The sequence below is a fragment of the Schistocerca nitens genome, chromosome 7 (genome assembly GCF_023898315.1).
Source record: "Schistocerca nitens isolate TAMUIC-IGC-003100 chromosome 7, iqSchNite1.1, whole genome shotgun sequence".
Lineage (NCBI taxonomy): Eukaryota > Metazoa > Arthropoda > Insecta > Orthoptera > Acrididae > Schistocerca > Schistocerca nitens.
The window spans coordinates 226,793,910-226,813,951 of NC_064620.1; the positions used below are offsets into that span (position 1 = coordinate 226,793,910).

At 38.0% G+C, this 20,042-nt stretch overlaps 1 protein-coding gene across 1 annotated transcript; it reads left to right on the forward strand.

The window, feature by feature from the left end:
• Window positions 1-1,926: 1,926 nt before the first annotated feature.
• On the forward strand, window positions 1,927-13,980 carry LOC126195544 (vasotab-like). The gene is made up of 3 exons (XM_049934168.1): window positions 1,927-2,021; window positions 10,852-11,064; window positions 13,898-13,980. Exons 1-3 carry the CDS (start codon window positions 1,991-1,993, stop codon window positions 13,978-13,980), a joined length of 327 nt encoding a protein of 108 aa, XP_049790125.1. The 5' UTR covers window positions 1,927-1,990.
• The last annotated feature ends 6,062 nt before the right edge of the window (window positions 13,981-20,042 follow it).

The following is a 20,042-nucleotide window of genomic DNA, read 5'->3' on the forward strand; positions in this document are numbered from 1 at the left end:
GTTTAGAGCAATAATGGGAAATGGTTTGTAGAAGTGTATAAGAATTTTGTAATGAATAAAAGCACCGGACTGCAGATTCCGGGAGGAGCTCCTACGTGTGGGGCGCCTAAGTGTGTTGAAAAGCATTTCCAGTAATATATCAGCTGCTGGAACATCAACACATAAATAGTTATTATAACCATTTTTACGTTCAACCTGAGTTCTCCCAACAAGTTTTCGTGAGTGATCTTTGATGCTCCTTGACCAAGTTTTTCAAGCACATTTTTTTTTTTTCTGTTACAGCAAAGTTGAGAAATTATCACAGCAGCAGCGTCTTTTTACGAATCACAATATTATTGAGCACTCTAGGGAGAAAGTCAATAATGTTGCACAGCATTACTCTGCAGTATTGTTGACCATCTAGGGGCCGTTCTAGTTTATACAAAATTTGTTTTTAGTGTTTTTAAATTACCTATGTAGTTGTGTTTTAGCAGGCTGTGGTGGCCGAGCGGTTCTAGGCGCTTCAGTCCGGAACCGCGCGACTGCTACAGTCGCTGGTTCGAATCCTGCCTCGGGCATGGATGTGTGTGATGTCCTAAGGTTAGTTAGGTTTAAGTAGTTCTAAGTTCTAGGGGACTGATGACCTCAGATATTAAGTCCCATAGTGCTCAGAGACATTTGAACCATTTATTTATTTATTTAGTTGTGTTTTATTCTTTTCTATCTGTTATCTTACGATGGTATGAGCTAATGGTTGGATTTAGTGCTTATCAATGTAAAAGTGGTGCTTCTCAGTTGCTAAAAATTTTTGCGTAATTTGTGTTTATGCTCTGCGGCTTATCTATAAAACCATTTGAGTATTTTGTTAAATCCTGTAATCATTACGATTAAAATCATTGTAAAAAAGCGTACATAGGCAAATATAACTACTATTACAATACTACACATTTAATGAGTTTCTTTACGACAACAATTAACATATTCATGCAAAATGCCTGTGAAGCATATTTCGCGAGTATGTTTTACTAGTTGGGTTGCCACTTTTTCTGTTTTTCACCGAACTGTTTGGTATTTCAGCTCCATATTCGGTATTCGGTGCCGATGTATGAGTGGTAGCCGGCACGGTAGCTCAGCGTGTTCGGTCAGAGGGTTAGCTGCTCTCTCTCTCTCTCTCTCTCTCTCTCTCTCTATATATATATATATATATATATATATATATATATATATATACTGAGTTAATGGATCAACGACGAACTTAAACGGATGTCTTACGACGTCCGCCCCGAGCAGATGCAACGAACGAAAACGAACAAAATGAGATTTTTTTTTTAAAAAAAGTGGTTTTGTAGAGCTATTTTTACCTATCACTAAATTATTGAAAGGATAATGGCGGTTCCATGCATCGATGCTTGTGGAAAGAGTCTTCAGGAACATGAATCATTTATGGCCTGACGCTAGAAACAAATTTAATGACGTGGTAACAGGCAGAATTATGAATTATTTGCAACTTGCAACGACTTTTACCAAAAAAAATTAAAGATACCAGTAACAAAAATCTGTTGAAAGTTGTAACTGGCAATAATAAATTTAATTTTTAATCTTTACTAAGTGTTTTGTTGCGTTCACCTTCAGCTGAGCAAACCCTTTCGCCAGGCAGTGTTGGTAATTTTGTCAATTTAATCTGGCAACCCTATTTACCAGTGCAATCGATAGAAATATCCAAAACACATTCTCCAGTTCGAGAGTAGAAAAGGAAGATAACGACCAACTTTTTGTTTTCGGCATATAACAAACGTATCGTTAGCCTTCTTATTGTCACTGACAAATTGGATTTCAAGGCAGCTGTCTGCAATGAACATCAGTTCTCACGTTTCGCCAGCTTGCTAGACTGCGTATTTATGCGTAGTGGAGGCCGGTCGTGCCTTTTCATGTCAACAGCAACGTGTATAAAACTCACTTCGAGTCTGTATGTAGCTAGTTGTTCGACGACCGCAGACACAGCAACTGCACCATGAATACCGGAGCCCTCATTCTTATATTGGGTGAGTACTCATCAGCTGTTGCTGAAATATGCCGCTTCACGAAATCCTTTTCAAATTTTTCTATTATTATTATTATTATTAGTGGTAGTAGTAGTTGTAGCAGCAGCAGCTTTCGAAACGAGCCAGTTCAGCCACCTCAGTAGTGAAATATCAATTATGACGATACGAACGTATGGACAACGCAACACCAGTGTCCGAGTGGACAAAGTTTCCGACTGTCGTTAGCAGTCCGCCGCGCTGCCTACTGATTCGGACGTTCACAACTCTTCATTTTTTTATGCGACAATTTCCTCGAAAACAGTTAATTTTTAGGCTAAAGGTACTTTATCTTCGCCTTGCTGGGTACAGACGTACTTTTATCTCACTGTGATAGATTTTTTTTTTTCTATTTTACATGTTTGAAGCATTCTTGTTTTAACACCCGTTATATCATTTCTTACAGATTTTCATTTTTCCAGAGATCACAGGTCTTCGGTTTGCTTTCAGATCACATCCTGATAAATCTTGCCGCTAGATGTGTACATTGTTGAAACGTTAAGATAGATCCGTTCAGCTACATTTGCAGTAATACATTCCTTGATTTAAAATGAAGATGCTAGTTTGTTCTGCATATTTCCATTAACGAATACGTTGTGGAATATTTTTTTTGGGGAAACTCAAGTCACTACAGAAATTAATCAGATATACAGCAACTTGCCAGAGAACCTTATATTATGTAGATATACAGTGATGGAGTATAAATCTGAAATAAAGAATTGTCTGTTGGGCAAAATCCTCCTCCACTGAAACGCGTTTTCACAAAAACTTTTAAAATTAATGTTTCGGGATATTTTATAATTTGTATCATCACAACAGTACAAATCTTTATATTGTTGATGTCGGTTCATTGCATTGCTCTTGAATTACGTATATTAAATGTATCTTTTACTTCGTTCCGCCCCCGCAGGGTCCAAGGAATAATTGGAATACACTGAGGCACTGTGAACACCTGATATGTTCGCATGCAAGTTGCGGCGTCAGTGTAGTCACACGTTCGGCCAAATTTAGTGTCGAATTTTGTTAACAGAATTTATATTGGAAACGGTCAAACATTACAATACCGTTGCAAGTCAAATTTTCACAGTCTCCGTCATCGGACAACTTCACCTGAAATTTAAATTTTTATTGTGTGCATATTTTTCCTGGACGTGGTAGTTTACCTCATTTCATATAGGGCCTATATTACGTTTACTTTCAGTTGGCAAACCGCTCCAGTCCATAGAACCGGTAGTAGTGGTTCAAAAAATGGTTCAAATGACTCTGAGCACTATGGGACTTAACTTCTAAGGTCATCAGTCCCCTAGAACTTAGAACTACTTAAACCTAACTAACCTAAGGACATCACACACATCCATGCCCGAGGCAGGATTCGAACATGCGACCGCAGCGGTCGCGCGGTTCCAGACTGTAGCGCATAGAACCGCTCGGCCACCTCAGCCGGCGAACCGGTAGTAGTCCGAAGGTTTCCGCTGGAAGGTCTTTGTTTCTTAAGCTGTAGGCAACATTAGGTAGGTGACAATTGTGGAAGGTAGCCATTGTCATCTGCTTTGTTGCTGTTTTGCACTTACTGTTCTGAGTGTTTTTTTTTATTGTTCAGTACGTTATCAAATTAATGTTCAGGTGGTTGCTGCAGTTAGGGTTTTTGTTAACCATGAAAACGCATAAGACGATTTCAGTTTCGTTTAGGAACATCATTTAAAGAGATTTTTACTTCCGTGCTTGACCTCTGCTTTTTGCGAAAGTGCTACGTGCAGTTTGTGGTGCCATCACTGCAGGGGTAGGCGTGCCTTCCTTTCGCATGGCTTATGTAAAAAGTACATTGTTGTTGGCCCACGCGCGGGCCGGGCTTTTTCTTCGCTATTGGCCGCCACACTGACCTCGGCCATGTAAAAGTAAACACACTGCATATCTCCTACGTAGTTTTGGTATCATTTGCACGAAGTCAGCATAGCACTCTTTATCATTACTGTTTTTCACTCAATTAAATTTATTAGCATCCTCGCGCTACATCATACGTGGTGATATATGATTTGTTATGTATAATAAAACATTTTACAATTATGTTTTCACTGATAAAATATTCGTATGTGCGACATGAAACCACACACATAACAGGCCGACTATAAATTAGTATAATGATTTATGTTGTATTACATTCGTACAAATACAATTTTCCAAAAATAGGTAGTTCACTCCACTGGCAATACTTTAAACAGAAATTTTCGTTGCTAAGAGCACAGTTCTGATATGACTGTCTATCGTCTCTGTGAAAATCTCCTCTGTTTTTTTCTTTCATAACTATGTTTAACAATGAGAATTCTTGGTCTACCTTCAAAAACACACATTCATGAATATAGATACCGGTAGGTGGTAGGGCCATGGTTTTAAATTCCTTGTAAGAATACGTACATGATTATCTAAGTGGTACTCCTTTGATCATTTTTATTAACTTCTTTTGAGACATGAGTTTTTAGCCAGAGTGGTATCCCTCCACCCATATAAATATGCTAAGCAGGAGTGCAAAGTAGATATGTAACACCATTTAAATACTATTGGGATTTTTAAGTTCCTTGCAACATAACAGCAGGCTACAGACATCGTTTTTTGTTTAACAGTTCTGTGTGTTTCTCCTATCTTATATGTACATCCAGCCATACTCCTAAAAATTTAGTGTGTGGTGTTTGCACCCTGTTATCCTGCCAAAGTTCCACTGTTCGGCCAGTTCATAGCTTTTTTGTTACTTGGCTGAAGTTCATCTACAATGTTTAAGTAATTCACAATTAGTCTGTTATCTGTAACCCATGTGTTGCTGCTGTAACTCTTTTCTGTAGCAATAATATAGAAAATGTTATATTATTGTTACTCATGACTCACAGTCATTGTATCGCAAACAAGCGCAATGAAAAATAATGCTAAACTATTTAAGCTCTTGTACAAAGTCCTTCTTCAGAAGTAGAAAAAAACATACATACTCACCTCTTGCATCCAGAAACAGTGTCCGTGTCTGTGTGTTCCATTTCGGAAGAAGTGTAAATAATTTTAATATTCTTTTACACTGTGCGTTTCTGCAAGTCAACACCTCATATAGGTGCTGAGTAACGAGCTATCCTTCCCTTATTATTGTTATTCCATCCTAGATTTTCCATTGTTTGATTTTTCTTGTAGGTCAGCACTGTTCATTCCTGTAACAGGCTGGTGTCATAGGCAAACAATGTTGTGTCTGCTGCTCATGTATGACTTGGTATGTTATTTATATATACCGAGCGAGGTGGCGCAGTGGTTAGACATTGGACTTGCATTCGGGAGGACGACAGTTCAATCCCGCGTCCAGCCATCCTGATTTAGGTTTTCCATGATTTCCCTAAATCACTCCAGGCACATGCTGGGATGGTTCCTCTGAAAGGGCACGGCCGACTTCCTTCCCCATTCTTCCCTACTCCGATGAGACCAATGACCACGCTGTCTGGTCTCCTTCCCCAAACAACCAACCAACCTATGTTATTTATAAATATTAAGAATAGCAATGGTCCCAGTACAGAGCCCTGTGGCATGCCGTACTTGACTCTCTCATATAATGTGCCTAATGTATCAGTTATGTTGTTACTCTACCCTTTTTATTTCTATCAGAGAGATAGGATTTCAACCAATCGCATGCTACTTCACAATTCCCATAGCAGTATAGTTTCCTTAGCAGTAAATTATGGTCAGTGATATCAAATGCCTAAGATATTCAAAAATGGACCACAATTTAAATCATTTTTATCTATGGAATTAAGGACACATTTTAAAAACTTATAAATCCTTATGTCAGTTGATCTGTTTTTCCAAATACCTTTTTATCCAGTAATCAACATACAGTTTTTGTTTAGGAAATGAGTCTCTTCCATTGGCATTTCTTTTACCATAGTTTTGATAACCCAGATATCAGTGATCTACATTTGCAATTACTAATAAGAGACTGCACCTTTCTTGTAAAGGAGGGTTGACAATTGATCTTTTTAGTTTTTGTTGGAACTCCTATCCCAAATATTATCTGCAAGTTGGAAGTCTGTTTCTTGCCCTGTATTTTATTACCTTGTCTAGAAACCAATCACTGCCACATGATCATTTATATTTTAATGTATTTATGATGTTTCAAACCTCTAATTCAGTTGCGAGAGACGGGATCACAGCCTCATCTTTCAAGGGGAGTCATATGCTCATATTACAATTACATTTAGTTTGAATTATAATTATTGTTATGTTTATGTAATGCTTGTTGAATATGTTGGCTTTTGTGTTGTAGATCTTTAAGAGTTTTATCTTCACTCTGTAACGAAGTAGTAGTTCTTTCTGTTTTGTCTGCGTATATTCTTTCACATTTACCATCTCACGTTGATTTTATATTCTTACTATTTTCCTAGCTGCTGCTATAACTTTCTTATGTAGTTCCCTGTACATTTTCACATGTGATTTCAATGCTTCTGTTACTTATGGCAGATTTGTTTAACTCGATGAATGTATCTGCTGACTTTCATAGTGCCTAGGTTACTAACATGTTTGATTTAATTGGGATTTTAATTAATTTAATTGGAAATGAAACATCATAACAGTGCCTACACTTGCAAGAAATTACCTAATTTTATCTACTTTTTTCTAAACATCTGAATAAAAATGCATATGCCAAGTTTATTAATAAAACTCGTCTCTGTATTTATCACTAACCACTGGATCATTATTAGATATAGTATTTAACATCAGTATGACTGCTCCATCCTCAAAGAATGTGGTGTCCATTACTTAAGTAGTATATTCAAAATGGTATTGTATTGTTTACAAATGTTTGGTCAGCTGCTATTTTAGACCCATTTATACATCAGTTACCTTAATGTGCAGTTGACATCATATTACAAGAAAAACAGATTTGTGTTTCAAAACTCCAACAATAAATATATTTCTCAGATGATGTATGTATAAGGTCAAATTTTTGCTCGTACTTTCAGTGATAAAAGCTGTAAGATGTTGGCTGAGCTGAATAAAACAGCTTTTGACCAATGTACACTGCCAGTAGTAACTTAATGGTTGTGAGACATGGAAATTAAATGAGTTTATGACGGAAAAAAAATCAAAGTTGGACAACACAAAGACAGACAGAAAGAAAGCAGTTGATATCAGATGTACAACAAAGGTCAGTGCCATAACGGAAGGAGTGAACATCTCGAAATGGCAGTGGACTGGTCACATCGCTCAAAGAAAAGATGGTAGATGTTCAAAATGTGTACAAAACTGGGGCCCAGTTTACCAAAATGGACTAAAGGGAAGACTACCAGACAGATGGATCCATTTGGCAACTTGAAGCTGAAGATCAGCAGAAATGTAAGAACCTGCTGGGATCCTATGTTATGTGCCGATTCATCACAGTGTGACTGAATTGGCGGCTGCTGCTGGTGATGATGATTATTCTGTCTACGTACTCATGATTTATAATGTGAAACTGGACAGTGAAATAACCCAGTACACTACTACAATTTTGAAACTTACTGAACTTTGAAGTGGAACCCATTCATAAAAGCCAAAATAATTTAATTTATGTGAGAAATGTTCATCGTGATTACAGGGCCATTGTCCATCTCTGTAACTGTTTAGTGTGTGTGTGTGTGTGTGTGTGTGTGTGTGTGTGTGTGTGTGTGTGTGTGGTGTTTGTTTTACTTCATGGATGGGCTGTAGCAGGGCTCACAAAGCTTTGAGAAGATAGCTAAGGACCTTCTTATCATATTACTATTAGCCCTACCCTGCCATCTGAGAATGGTAGGTTGCACTGTACCCCAAGTGTGGTCGCAAAGTTGCATTTTAATACCAAGTCATATGCTCCCTACTGAATGAGCATTACAGTCAAAACAATGCTCTTCTACACTGGAAAAGTAAACTTAGAAATGTATGTCTCTTTCTGCTTTCTGTTTGCAAATAAAATATAATGTGTCTTGATAAAAATCTACCAAGCAAGCAACCAGAGGCAGACAAAAACACATATAAAAGGTAAGAAAATGCACAAGCTTTTTTAGCAAATGACTTCTTCTTCTGGCAGAAGTGTTGAAGGGAAAGGAACAGGGATGGGAGAAAGGCACTGGCAAGTTTTAGTTAATGGTGAGAGTTACTAAAAAGTTGCCCAGAACCCCGGGGTCTGGGGAGACTTAACTGGACAGAATGAGAAGCAAAGACAGATTGTTGGTGCCTGTGCTGAGCATGATTTGAAAACTTGATAACTTAAAGGTAATAACAAGACAGATATAACCGAAAGTACATTGATATGTTTTGGCAGATTAATACCGACTACAAGTCAAACTCAAAACCTTTGCCTTTTGCTGGCAAGAGCTCTACCAACTGAACTACCCAAGCGTGGCACATGACCCATCCTCACAGCTTTACTTCTGACAGTACATTCTGTGCCTTCTAAACTTCACAGAAGTTCTCCTGTGAAATCTGGCTAAGGTGTGTCTCTACAATATTCTTTCTTCCAGTAGTGCTAGTCCCACAGGTTTTGCACAATAACTTCTGTGAAGTTCAGAGGTAAGAAGTGAAATACTAGTGGAAGTAAAACTGTGAGGGTGGGTCATGAGTTGTGCTTACATAAATCAGTTGATAGAGCACTTGCTTACAAAAGGCAAAGGTCCCGAGATTGTGTGTGTGTTCTGACTTAATGGGCACACAACATTTCTGTCTGCAAGGAAATTTCCCCTGGCACACACTCTGCTGCAGAGTGAAAATTAATTCAACTTCCACAGTTTCCCTAAATTTTTACTTTAATTTAATTAATGAAAAGTAATTTTAATCTTTATTCACTGTGCTTTTGTTTATATACTTTAGACAGAGAGGTTAATTATGATTTTCCACATGTGGTTCAATTGTATTAATTGCTAAAGTGACACGAATGAACCTCTCATTCCACATATTCTGACAGCATGAGTCTTAATAAATAATTGACAAAAAATGGATCATTTGATATTTCATTTATATAAATACAGCATGGCAAGTTGTGACAGAATGTAAATAATTTTGCAGTAAAGATACAAATCACAATATAATAGAAGCATTGACAGGTACAAAAACAAGATAAAATTTTAACAATGTAAGAAAAGATAAAGTGCTATTTACTGTAAGGATGACATACTAAGTTGCACACAGGCACAATTAAGACACTTACAGATAAGCTTTCAGCCACAGCCGTCATCAGATAAAGAGAAAAGCACACCATTCTTTCACACAAGCAAACACACCTCACGCACATATGATTGCCAACTCCAGCAGCTCGGGCCGCAATTGGAGTTGGTGTCATGGTGTGTGAGGTTTGCTTGCTTGTGTGAATGAATGGTGTGTGTTTCACTTTTTCTGATGAAAGCTGTGGCCGAATGCTCATGTGCAAGTGTCCTTTAACTGTGACTTTTTGTGACTTAATTTGTTATCTTCGTGGTAGGTAGCAATACCTGTAGTTTCCATTGTTGTATTAAAAATTTTGCTAGTTGGATGAATCCTCATGTGTCATAGATCCCACATTTACCTTGGGGAATATGGAATGTGTCAAGGTGTACTTTAACAAAAACAAAGGAACTCTTGGAAACTTTTATCTGTATGCTGCATTGATGAACTGTCACTATTCTGCTTAACATTATTTGTGTTTACACTAGCTGAATGTAGCAAGTAAATAAGCAGGAAAGCTATTACAATAAAGAATGCCACTGCTTCTTTGTTCTTATTGAGTGGCTACTGGACGTGCATTGGTATTTTTCACAGGTATTAGTTACCTACATCTTTAATGGCAGTGTCCTGTTTACAGTATACTGATGCTCTGAAGGTATTAACTGTCTGCCAGAACTTTCCACTGTAATTATGCTGACATTTGTCATCAAGGTTACAATGAACTCGGCTAATTGCCATATTCCTAGGGGAAATTTTCAAACATCGAATTTATATAATTTGCATCAATAGGAAAGTTCACTAGAGAAAACTGTAACATTACTGGAAGACAATGGCTTGCCAGTACTTACCTTAAGGGGACAAAATTCCAGTACTGCCAACATACACATTTAAAAATGAAAAACATAACTAATTGCAGCTTTTGAAACTGTTCACTCTTCAGGAGGTAAAGAGTGATAGGTCAGGAATGTTAGAAAGGATAGGCGGAGCCTAGTATGAGTGGCTCCCACTTCTTGTGAGGGCGATGGGAGACAAAGATGAGTGGGGAAGCTTTATGTCAGAGTGCACTCTGAAAGCTGGACAGTGATGCAAAGTGTAAATCAATACTATTTTTGTGTCTTGTATTGTTTCTAAGAGTCGCTTTCCTTTTGTCAATGTATGACCTCAATGTGAACCACATCCACAAATGCTATTTTGTTTGGCTGGACTGCAGAACATGATATTTTTGTTTCAAAGTAGATTTATCTTTCTTCTGGATAATAATACTCTGTTACTCAGGTAGATTTTGTCAGTTATTGTTAATAATGTATGTTATTTAGCATGCTGTCTAAACAGGGTACCTTCTGTAATGGGACATTTGAATTACTAACTTTTCATACCTACTCACCTGAGAACCCATTCTCTCTGCTGTGCTCCAGGTTCCATTTTTCTCTTCCCCCTCTGTGTGTGTAATTGCCCCTGCCACCACACTCCCGTAGTCACCCATGTATTCCCTTCTTTTTCCTGCCCACCCTCTTCAGTTTAGGACATAGCACAGCAAACAGTTTTCTTTTTACTTGCCTGTATCCTATTGTATCTTTATCACAAGTGTTAACAGTGACTTGTTAACATATGTCTGCAGCCATGGCCGGTGCGTCCTTCGCTAACTTTGTGCCGCCTCTGCACTTGCACAAGCCGTTGGCTCCCATCTGCTGTCCGCGTTTTGTGCCACCTGAATGCTGCCCGTCTTATTGCCCAGAGGAGTATAAACCTGTCTGTGCCACTGACTGCCACCATCTGCGGACTTTTGCCAACATTTGTTTCATGCATGCTACAAACTGCCTGGAAAATACAAGTAAGTATCCAATTATCCCAAAAGATTAAATTTGAATAATTACTGACCAGTATGTCCTAGATATGGATAACATCAGTAAAAATCCATTAAAATTGTAATGGAATGTCCTGGGAGGAACACAAACAAGAGAATGATAAAAACAATCACTACAAAATATACTAAGTGGTGGATAAAAATACAAATAAGAAACTGAAGAACATAGTGCAGCTTGCAAACTTGTATTCTTGTTGAAGACAGTTTGTTGTGTGTGTGTGTGTGTGTGTGTGTGTGTGTGAGAGAGAGAGAGAGAGAGAGAGAGAGAGAGAGAGAGAGAGAGAGAATCCGAATAACGCAAATACTCTGAAGGTGAAAAGTTAGAAAGCCGGTATACAAGGTTCAACTTGTTAAGTGACCCATTTACAGCAAAACATATATCTTTTGGCAATTTAATGTAAGACTATTAACAGTGGAGGGTGAATACATGCAAAAGTGGGTAGCAGGTGTGGTCAACGTTTGAGACCATAGTTTCAACTGGCAGGAAGAGGGAACCCTGTCTAAGCCAAAAAGGTTACTCATGATTAGTACTTGGGTCTAAACTACACATATTGTTATGAAAAAATTACTGTTATGAAAAATCCAGTTGTGTCACAGTAATAGCAAATTAGTTTGCAGTATATTGATGTGCCTACCAAGCAGGATTCAGGAAGGGGCGATCATGCATGGAACAGATACAGAACCTGAAGACAGTATTAAGGATATGCTGATGAATGAGCACAAGTGGCACATTTGTGGACTTTAAGTAGGCCTATGATTGTCAACTGACAGTTTTTGGTACCACAGAAAAGCTCAGAGTGGGCAGGGAGACCAGAGAACTAATCTTACAGATTCTTACAAATATAACATAAAAAGTAAAATTCCTTTGTAAAACTCTGTGAGGTACATACTGGTGTCCGACCATGAGACTGTCTCTTCTCCCAGGTGTTAATCTCAGTTCTAAACAAAGTTATAGGAAGATAAACATAGGAAATTTTGGATACAATATCAAGGGTTAAATGTTTAGCATTTGTTGATGAGTTGACAGTGATTATGAAGACTAAAGAAGAAGAAAAATATGCCACAGAAAAACTAATCAAGATATTGGCAAAGGGAGACCTCCTTGGTTGAACTGTAGAGTAAAACTTTAAAGGCATTCAGAATTCCTTGGAATCATTATAACAAAAAAGTAATATCGCACAATGTGAAATTGCATTACAAGTCAGTTCTTTTACAGGAACTGCTATATGGACTAGAGACTGTAGTTCTTGGGGGTCTTGAAAGTTGCAGGAATTAAAAAACACGACAGAAAATGTGTGACCTCACACAAGAAAATGGCATTTGGATGAGTAGGAGAACATGTGACAAGTACATAAACACAGATAAGTTCACTAACTCCATGCACAAGATTAACTACTGTATTACTTTTTAAATTATCATATTAATACTTTTGTTTAACTTTTGGAACACTAGTGATGAAGCACAGATATATGGAGAAGCTTAAAAAGAATACTGACAGGAGATAGTCTGAGGGGTGCAAGAAAAAACATTGTGAATTCATGAAGAGGTTTTTGGATGATAAGCATCAAGCCAATTATCAAGTTCAAACATGCCCCTTAAGTGGAGAAAACTATAGAAGAAAAAGGGGAAGATAGCTTAAAAACCAAATCAGTGAATTATTTATAACAGTGCCAAAATACATACTTTAAAAATAAACAACTAAATATAGATGCAGTCAACTTACTTTGGCAGGTGTCTCGTGTTTAAGCAGGCAAAACCATGTAACTAAAACATCTGCAAAATTTATCGCAAAAATTATATTATTTTCAGCAAAGTACCACCTGTGAACAGTCTTTGCAGTCGTCTGCCACTAATGATATATTTCCTGAGTATTGAAGTTTATAGTTTTAACATGGATTTTTTTAAGTGAATGTAAGAAAAGACCCCCTTATGATGGATTTATTTTGTTCGTTAGTCTTTCACTGTGCTGATTTGTACATGAAAATACTAACCTATTGTGCATACTTTCATGCTCTGCTCTTTTCTGCAGAAATCACTTGTAGGAGTATTACGTAATGGTAGACCTATCTCTGTTGTCCCTTTGTGATTAATCAGTTTTGTTGTACCTGTCCATCTTGGGACATTCTTATCCTTTGCTGATCTTCCTCTCTAACTCCCTCGCACACCAGGTTCAAGAGATGCCTCTTCAAGGAACTTTACAGATGCAAAAATCAGGCTGCAGTAATTTACTGTTGAACAGCATTTATCATCAACAATAAATTAGATTCAGTGGAACTTCCTTAATACTTGCATACAGGACTGGCTGTTGTGGCAACTGAGTTCTTACATTCTTCCCTCTACCTAGCCTTGTAGGGTGGGGGGTGGGGGGTGAACGGTGCTCTGTGAAATTAGACTTGTTATTTATGTGTCTGTCTGCTTATTAAAAGGGCAGCTATACTGCGAGTGGTAATCTCTCCTCATTCCATAAACCAGTTCTTTCGTGTTCTCTATGCTGTAAATTACTTCCTCTCATTTTTCAGTTTGTAGTCAGTCCAGCTATTAGTTACAAACATATGGAATACGGTTATCACATTTGTCACATTACAGATTTAGGGGGTGAAATAATTCAAGTTTTAGATTTTGATAACATGTTATGACATACTGCTTTCACACTCAAGTATACAATTTATGCAACCTACTTTATGACATGGCTCAAAAATTGCTTATCGATCTAGCAGAATTAATGCCCTTGCAAAGTAGTTAGGATAATTTCAGTAAATGGAAAGTGGCATTAATTTGCATTCACTGTTGATTTTTTCAGGATACCGCAAAGTCTATGATGGAAAATGCCCAAACAGCCACCCAATGCTCCAGTTCCATGATAAAGAAATTGAGTGGATGTAAAAATGAAACTTGTAACATCTTGAATAAATAAAACATTCTATAAATAAGTACAGTAACTCAATTTTTATATACTTTTCTTCCCTCATTGTGGCCAATAAAGAAGTGGATGTAATATAAAGGTCTCACATTGCAGGAAAAAAAAGTAATGCAATGAATTTGAGTCCAAGTCCGCAAAAGTATTAACCTGCCAGCAAGTTTCAAAACTGTGAACGTGAGTCAAAGACTCATCTTGCATTCCTACCATTCAAAAGCAGCTAGTGTATAAGAAACAAGAAATAACAGTGCATATATGTTATTTACTATTCACTGTCTGCATCTTGTAGATGTAGGATGGAAGGGAGGCAAATGACGATATTGAAAACATTTAGTCTTGTATGAAACATCACTTTTAAGAGGCCATGCCATGTAAGCTATTCTGTTAGTTCCTATTAAATGTTTTACTGCAGAAGAGATACTGATAATTCTTAAAAAGAAGGCCAACTTCTAGTTGTAATAGTCTACAGTGATCCACGTGAGGATCAAAATTTATCTGGAGCTGACAACAGAGATGAGGAAAACAATAACATTGAGTGTCCACTGGGATGTCAGTCTTAGAGTTGTGGCAGATGCTATTCCGACAGTTTTCTCCCAAAGCAATGATGAACAGAAAATTTGATGCATTCAAAAGAAACTATTAACATCTCAAAATTTAAACAAACATTTAATTTGGATGGAATGTGTAAAATTCTTAAAGGGGGTAGATTTAGAGCCTGAGAACAGACAAAAGTTCTTCTCCTGGAACAACATGCCTCTTATTCAAATTTTTGCATTAATTTCTTATGAAAATGTCACCTACATCAAGCCATCTTATGGTATATGGCAGAAGGTCCCCGTGTGTACCACCAATTCTATCCTTCATGCACACCAGGCACGGTGGCCTAGTGTTACACAACCTGAACTGAAGGTAGTGCTTTCAATATTGTTATAGTCACCTAGGTGGTGGGTATTTTTGGGAACAGAAACTTGAAATAAACAGTTTTAGGGTGCAATTTGTTAGCACCACATAGATAAGTTATGTTATGTAATGATATATTTTAAGAACAATTTGAGCAGCTAATTTACATTAATTGCATTTCTTAATTATAAACAATGCACTTATGTATGGCACTTGTTAACAATGACAATTAAATGGATTAGTAGCATCAGCTGGCCAACAGCCTTGCTGCAGTGATAACACAAGTTCCCATCAGATCACTGATTTTAAATGCTGTCAGGTTTGGCTAGCACTTGGATGGATGACTGATTGTGTCTTCTAAGCACTGTTGGCAAGCAGGGTGAACTCAGCCCTTGTGACGCCAATTGAGGAGCTATTTGACTAGGAAGTAGACTGACAGCAGTCGAGAGACCGGTGTACTGACTACATGCCACTTCATCTCCTCATTCAATTATGCCTATCAGCTGAAGATGACACGGCGGTCGTTCGGTACTGTTGGGTAACCCAAGGCCTGTTCGGATGGAGTTCAGTTTTACTTTTAGTAGTGTCAGCTGCAGAAATGTAAACAGGGTACATTCCAGTTAGCTTTATTTCCACCAAGTTTACTTATTTTAGACCATGACTAAATTGACTGTAATTACAACAAAGTTACTTATTAACTTGTTCTGGAGCAGTTAGCGTCTTTCCATCACAGACTAAGATTAAAAAGCAAACAATAATATGCTCACTGTAGTAACAACTATTTGAAGGTTGCTTTCCCAGGTTTGGTAATTATTTTAGGGTCCACAGCCACGGAAACCAACTGAGTGATAACATTGTGCCACACTGGCAACAAAAGGACAGGATAGAATATCCCTTTATTTTTTCTTACAATGGTGAAGTTTCAATAGGGAAACTATTTCAAAAGGTTTTTATATCATAACGCATCAAAATAGATGTTCTTGAGGCAGAGCCCTCATCAAATCACATAACTGAGTTGGTCTGATTTCATAATTAAAAATGCAATGCAGAGTGTATCTAAGACTGAAGTGATGCAGCATACCACCAAGGAGTATAAGATTATACTGGACTGTACTCAGTGAGACCTTGCGGTCAACTGATCAGGTATAAATGTTAACGACAAGACGTGTTTCAGTCTGCTTTGTTGAAAGAGTGTTACATGAGTTTTCTAATCTATGAAATATTATTTCAATGAGAAATACAGAACATAGCAGGCCTTATCATGAATGAGATTTACCTCGACCGGCCATATGCAAGATCTCGCAGTGTACCAGTGCAGTGGTTAGGTAATATTCTGCACCACTGTAAGAGTACATGGAACTTCTACATAGTCTGACATCCATGGTAGTTAATAGTGAGTAGGAGTTTATTCCCCTTGTCTGGAGTCTACAAAAAGGGACTGACACGAACAGAGTAACATGTCAGCACCAGTGACATGATGGAACTACCACTGCTTTCCTTCTGCTTTTGAGAAGTATACCACCCACTGATACCTCCCTGAACAGTATCATTTTTTGTTACATACATACCAGTTTCCTAATTGAGTACGTATTTATGCATTGTGAAACATGAACTTGCAAGTATACAGTTCTGAAATTTTAGGTTTGTTTTCATGGTGCAACATACACTCCTGGAAATTGAAATAAGAACACCGTGAATTCATTGTCCCAGGAAGGGGAAACTTTATTGACACATTCCTGGGGTCAGATACATCACATGATCACACTGACAGAACCACAGGCACATAGACACAGGCAACAGAGCATGCACAATGTCGGCACTAGTACAGTGTATATCCACCTTTCGCAGCAATGCAGGCTGCTATTCTCCCATGGAGACGATCGTAGAGATGCTGGATGTAGTCCTGTGGAACGGCTTGCCATGCCATTTCCACCTGGCGCCTCAATGATTAGCATTGTTATAATTACTAGCGAAGTCCATAGATTCAGACTACTGGAGTGGAAGTAAACGACTAACAGTACTAAAAGGTAAGAAAGATTACTTATTATCTTCTCGGCGTAGCCAAGAAAATGAAATTTTGACAGAAAACTTTTGACCACATCACTACACCACAAAGGGCAAGTTGTACAGTCTCCTGCTAGCAGCCGCTTAAGTTCTATTCTGGGAGTAGCACGGATAACGTGTTGTACGAACACGTAACAACGCCTAACCAGAGAATAATCGCTGGATAACTAAACTGGTGATTCTGGCAGGGTTAGTAGAGTTAACCGGAGGATGACCTTTGACAATGGTAGGAATAGTTACAGAATTGGTGGTGAGTAGATTGTTTGTTAGAACGAGGAAGGAGAAGAAACGGGGACATCACAAAAATTATGGAAGAAATGACAATTCCAAATTTATACAAAAATTTCGTACTACTACTTTTCGATCTCATGCTTGAGAAACTGGAGCGTATGATTGAGATGTGAAACTATTTCCTAACATAAAGCTTTTTGCTTGTAATAGGCCAAATAGGAATTTCATATTGGTACTTCGCGAATTATATTCTGTCGTATTATAAAAATGACCATTATCACCAAAACAGTCTTGCTTATTTGACGTGGGTTACAACTGCAGCAATATTAGAAAGGTCAATTTTCCTTTATCTAGCAGACACTGACAAAATAGACGTAATCAGATCAAGAAACCACACCAGTCTTGGATACTATTTGTATTAACAGATTTTTTCCGTATTAGACAACGACGTTCCAATTTTTCATGTAGCAAAACGTTCGACGACATTTTATAAGGTAATAGATCCTTTCGCAGAAAGGAAAGCACACCATGTAAAGCTCTAGCAAGATTAGAGAGAGAGAGAGAGAGAGAGAGAGAGAGAGAGAGAGAGAGAGAGAGAAAAAAAACGCTAGGAGCTAAGGATTGAAGGAATGTGCAGTGTCTTGCTTGCCTCGTGCCTTAACTGGTTTTATGTATCCTATATTTCGTTGTATGTCACACAGAACAGCAAGTTATTAACTAATAGGCATTAAAGAGTCCAAATTTTCTGAAGAGTTCCTCCGGTTACAAATAATCCCATCCAGTATCAATTACTAGGGGGTGGGAGAAGAAGAGGCACCACAGGGCATTTTTATTTCCACTGTTCTGAATATAGTTTGATGGATTCCATTACAAAATATACACATTTGAGTTAGACAGTGCGAAATACAGTGGCACGCGGTAGAAGAATGCTGTGTGAAGAGGTGTGGCACTGCACTTTGGCACACTTAGACCAAGTAATACGTCTTACATTTCCTCGAACACATTTATGTTATGTGATTCTTCAATTTCTCCAGGCGTATTTTATGACGAAATAAATCTTGGGTGAACAGCCTGGTATGAGTGTGCATAGGACACAATATTTCGGCAATCGACCACGTTGCCATCATCAGCTGAAGATGGCAACGCGGTCGATTGCCGAAATATTGTGTCCTATGCACACTATGCATATTCCGGAGGTAAAATAGTCCCCCATTCGGATCTCTGGGTGGGGACTACTCAAGAGGACATCGTTATCAGGAGAAAGAAAACTGAAGTTCTACGGATCGGAGCGTGGAATGTCAGATACCTTAATCGGGCAGGTAGGTTAGAAAATTTGAAAAGGGAAATGGGTAGGTTGAAGTTAGATATAGTGGGAATTAGTGAAGTTTGGTGGCAGGAGGAACAAGACTTTTGGTCAGGTGAATACAGGGTTATAAATACAAAATCAAATAGGGGTAATGCAGGAGTAAGTTTAATAATGAATAAAAAATAGGAGTGCGGGTAAGCTACTACAAACAGCGTAGTGAACGCATTATTGTGGCCAAGATAGACACGAAGCCCATGCCTACTACAGTAGTACAAGTTTATATGCCAACTAGTTCTGCAGATGATGAAGAAATTGATGAAATGTATGATGAGATAAAAGAAATTATTCAGGTAGTGAAGGGAGACAAAAATTTAATAGTCATGGGTGACTGGAATTCGAGAGTAGGAAAAGTGAGAGAAGTAAACATAGTGGGTAAATATGGATTGGGGGAGAGAAATGAAAGAGGAAGCCGTCTGGTAGAATTTTGTGCAGAGCATAACTTAATCATAGTTAACACTTGGTTCAAGAATCATGAAAGAAGGTTGTATACATGGAAGATTCCTGGAGATACTAGAAGGTATCAGATAGATTATATAATGGTAAGACAGAGATTTAGGAACCAGGTTTTAAATTGTAAGACATTTCCAGGGGCAGATGTGGACTCTGACCATAATCTATTGGTTATGAAATGTAGATTAAAACTGAAGAAACTGCAAAAAGGTGGGAATTTGAGAAGATGGGACCTGGATAAACTGAAAGAACCAGAGGTTGTACAGAGTTTCAGGGAGAGGATAAGGGAACAATTGACAGGAATGGGGGAAAGAAATACAGTAGAAGAAGAATGGGTAGCTCTGAGGGATGAAGTAGTGAAGGCAGCAGAGGATAAATTAGGTAAAAAGACAAATATTGAATTTAATTGATGAAAGGAGAAAATATAAAAACGCAGTAAATGAAGCAGGCAAAAAGGAATACAAACGTCTCAAAAATGAGATCGACAGGAAGTGCAAAATGGCTAAGCAGGGATGGCTAGAGGACAAATGTAAGGATGTAGAGGCTTATCTCACTAGGGGTAAGATAGATACAGCCTACAGGAAAATTAAAGAGACCTTTGGCGAAAAGAGACCCACTTGTATGAATATCAAGAGCTCTGATGGAAACCCCGTTATAAGCAAATAAGGGAAGGCAGAAAGGTGGAAGGAGTATATAGAGGGTTTATACAAGGGTGATGTACTTGAGGACAATATTATGGAAATGGAAGAGGATGTAGATGAAGATGATATGGGAGATACGATACTGCATGAAGAGTTTGACAGAGCACTGAAAGACCTGAGTCGAAACAAGGCCCCGGGAGTAGACAACATTCCATTAGAGCTACTGACGGCCTTGGGAGACCCAGTCCTGACAAAACTCTACCATCTGGTGAACAAGATGTATAAGACAGGCGAAATACCCTCAGACTTCAAGAAGAATATAATAATTACAATCCCAAAGAAAGCAGGTGTTGACAAATGTGAAAATTACCGAACT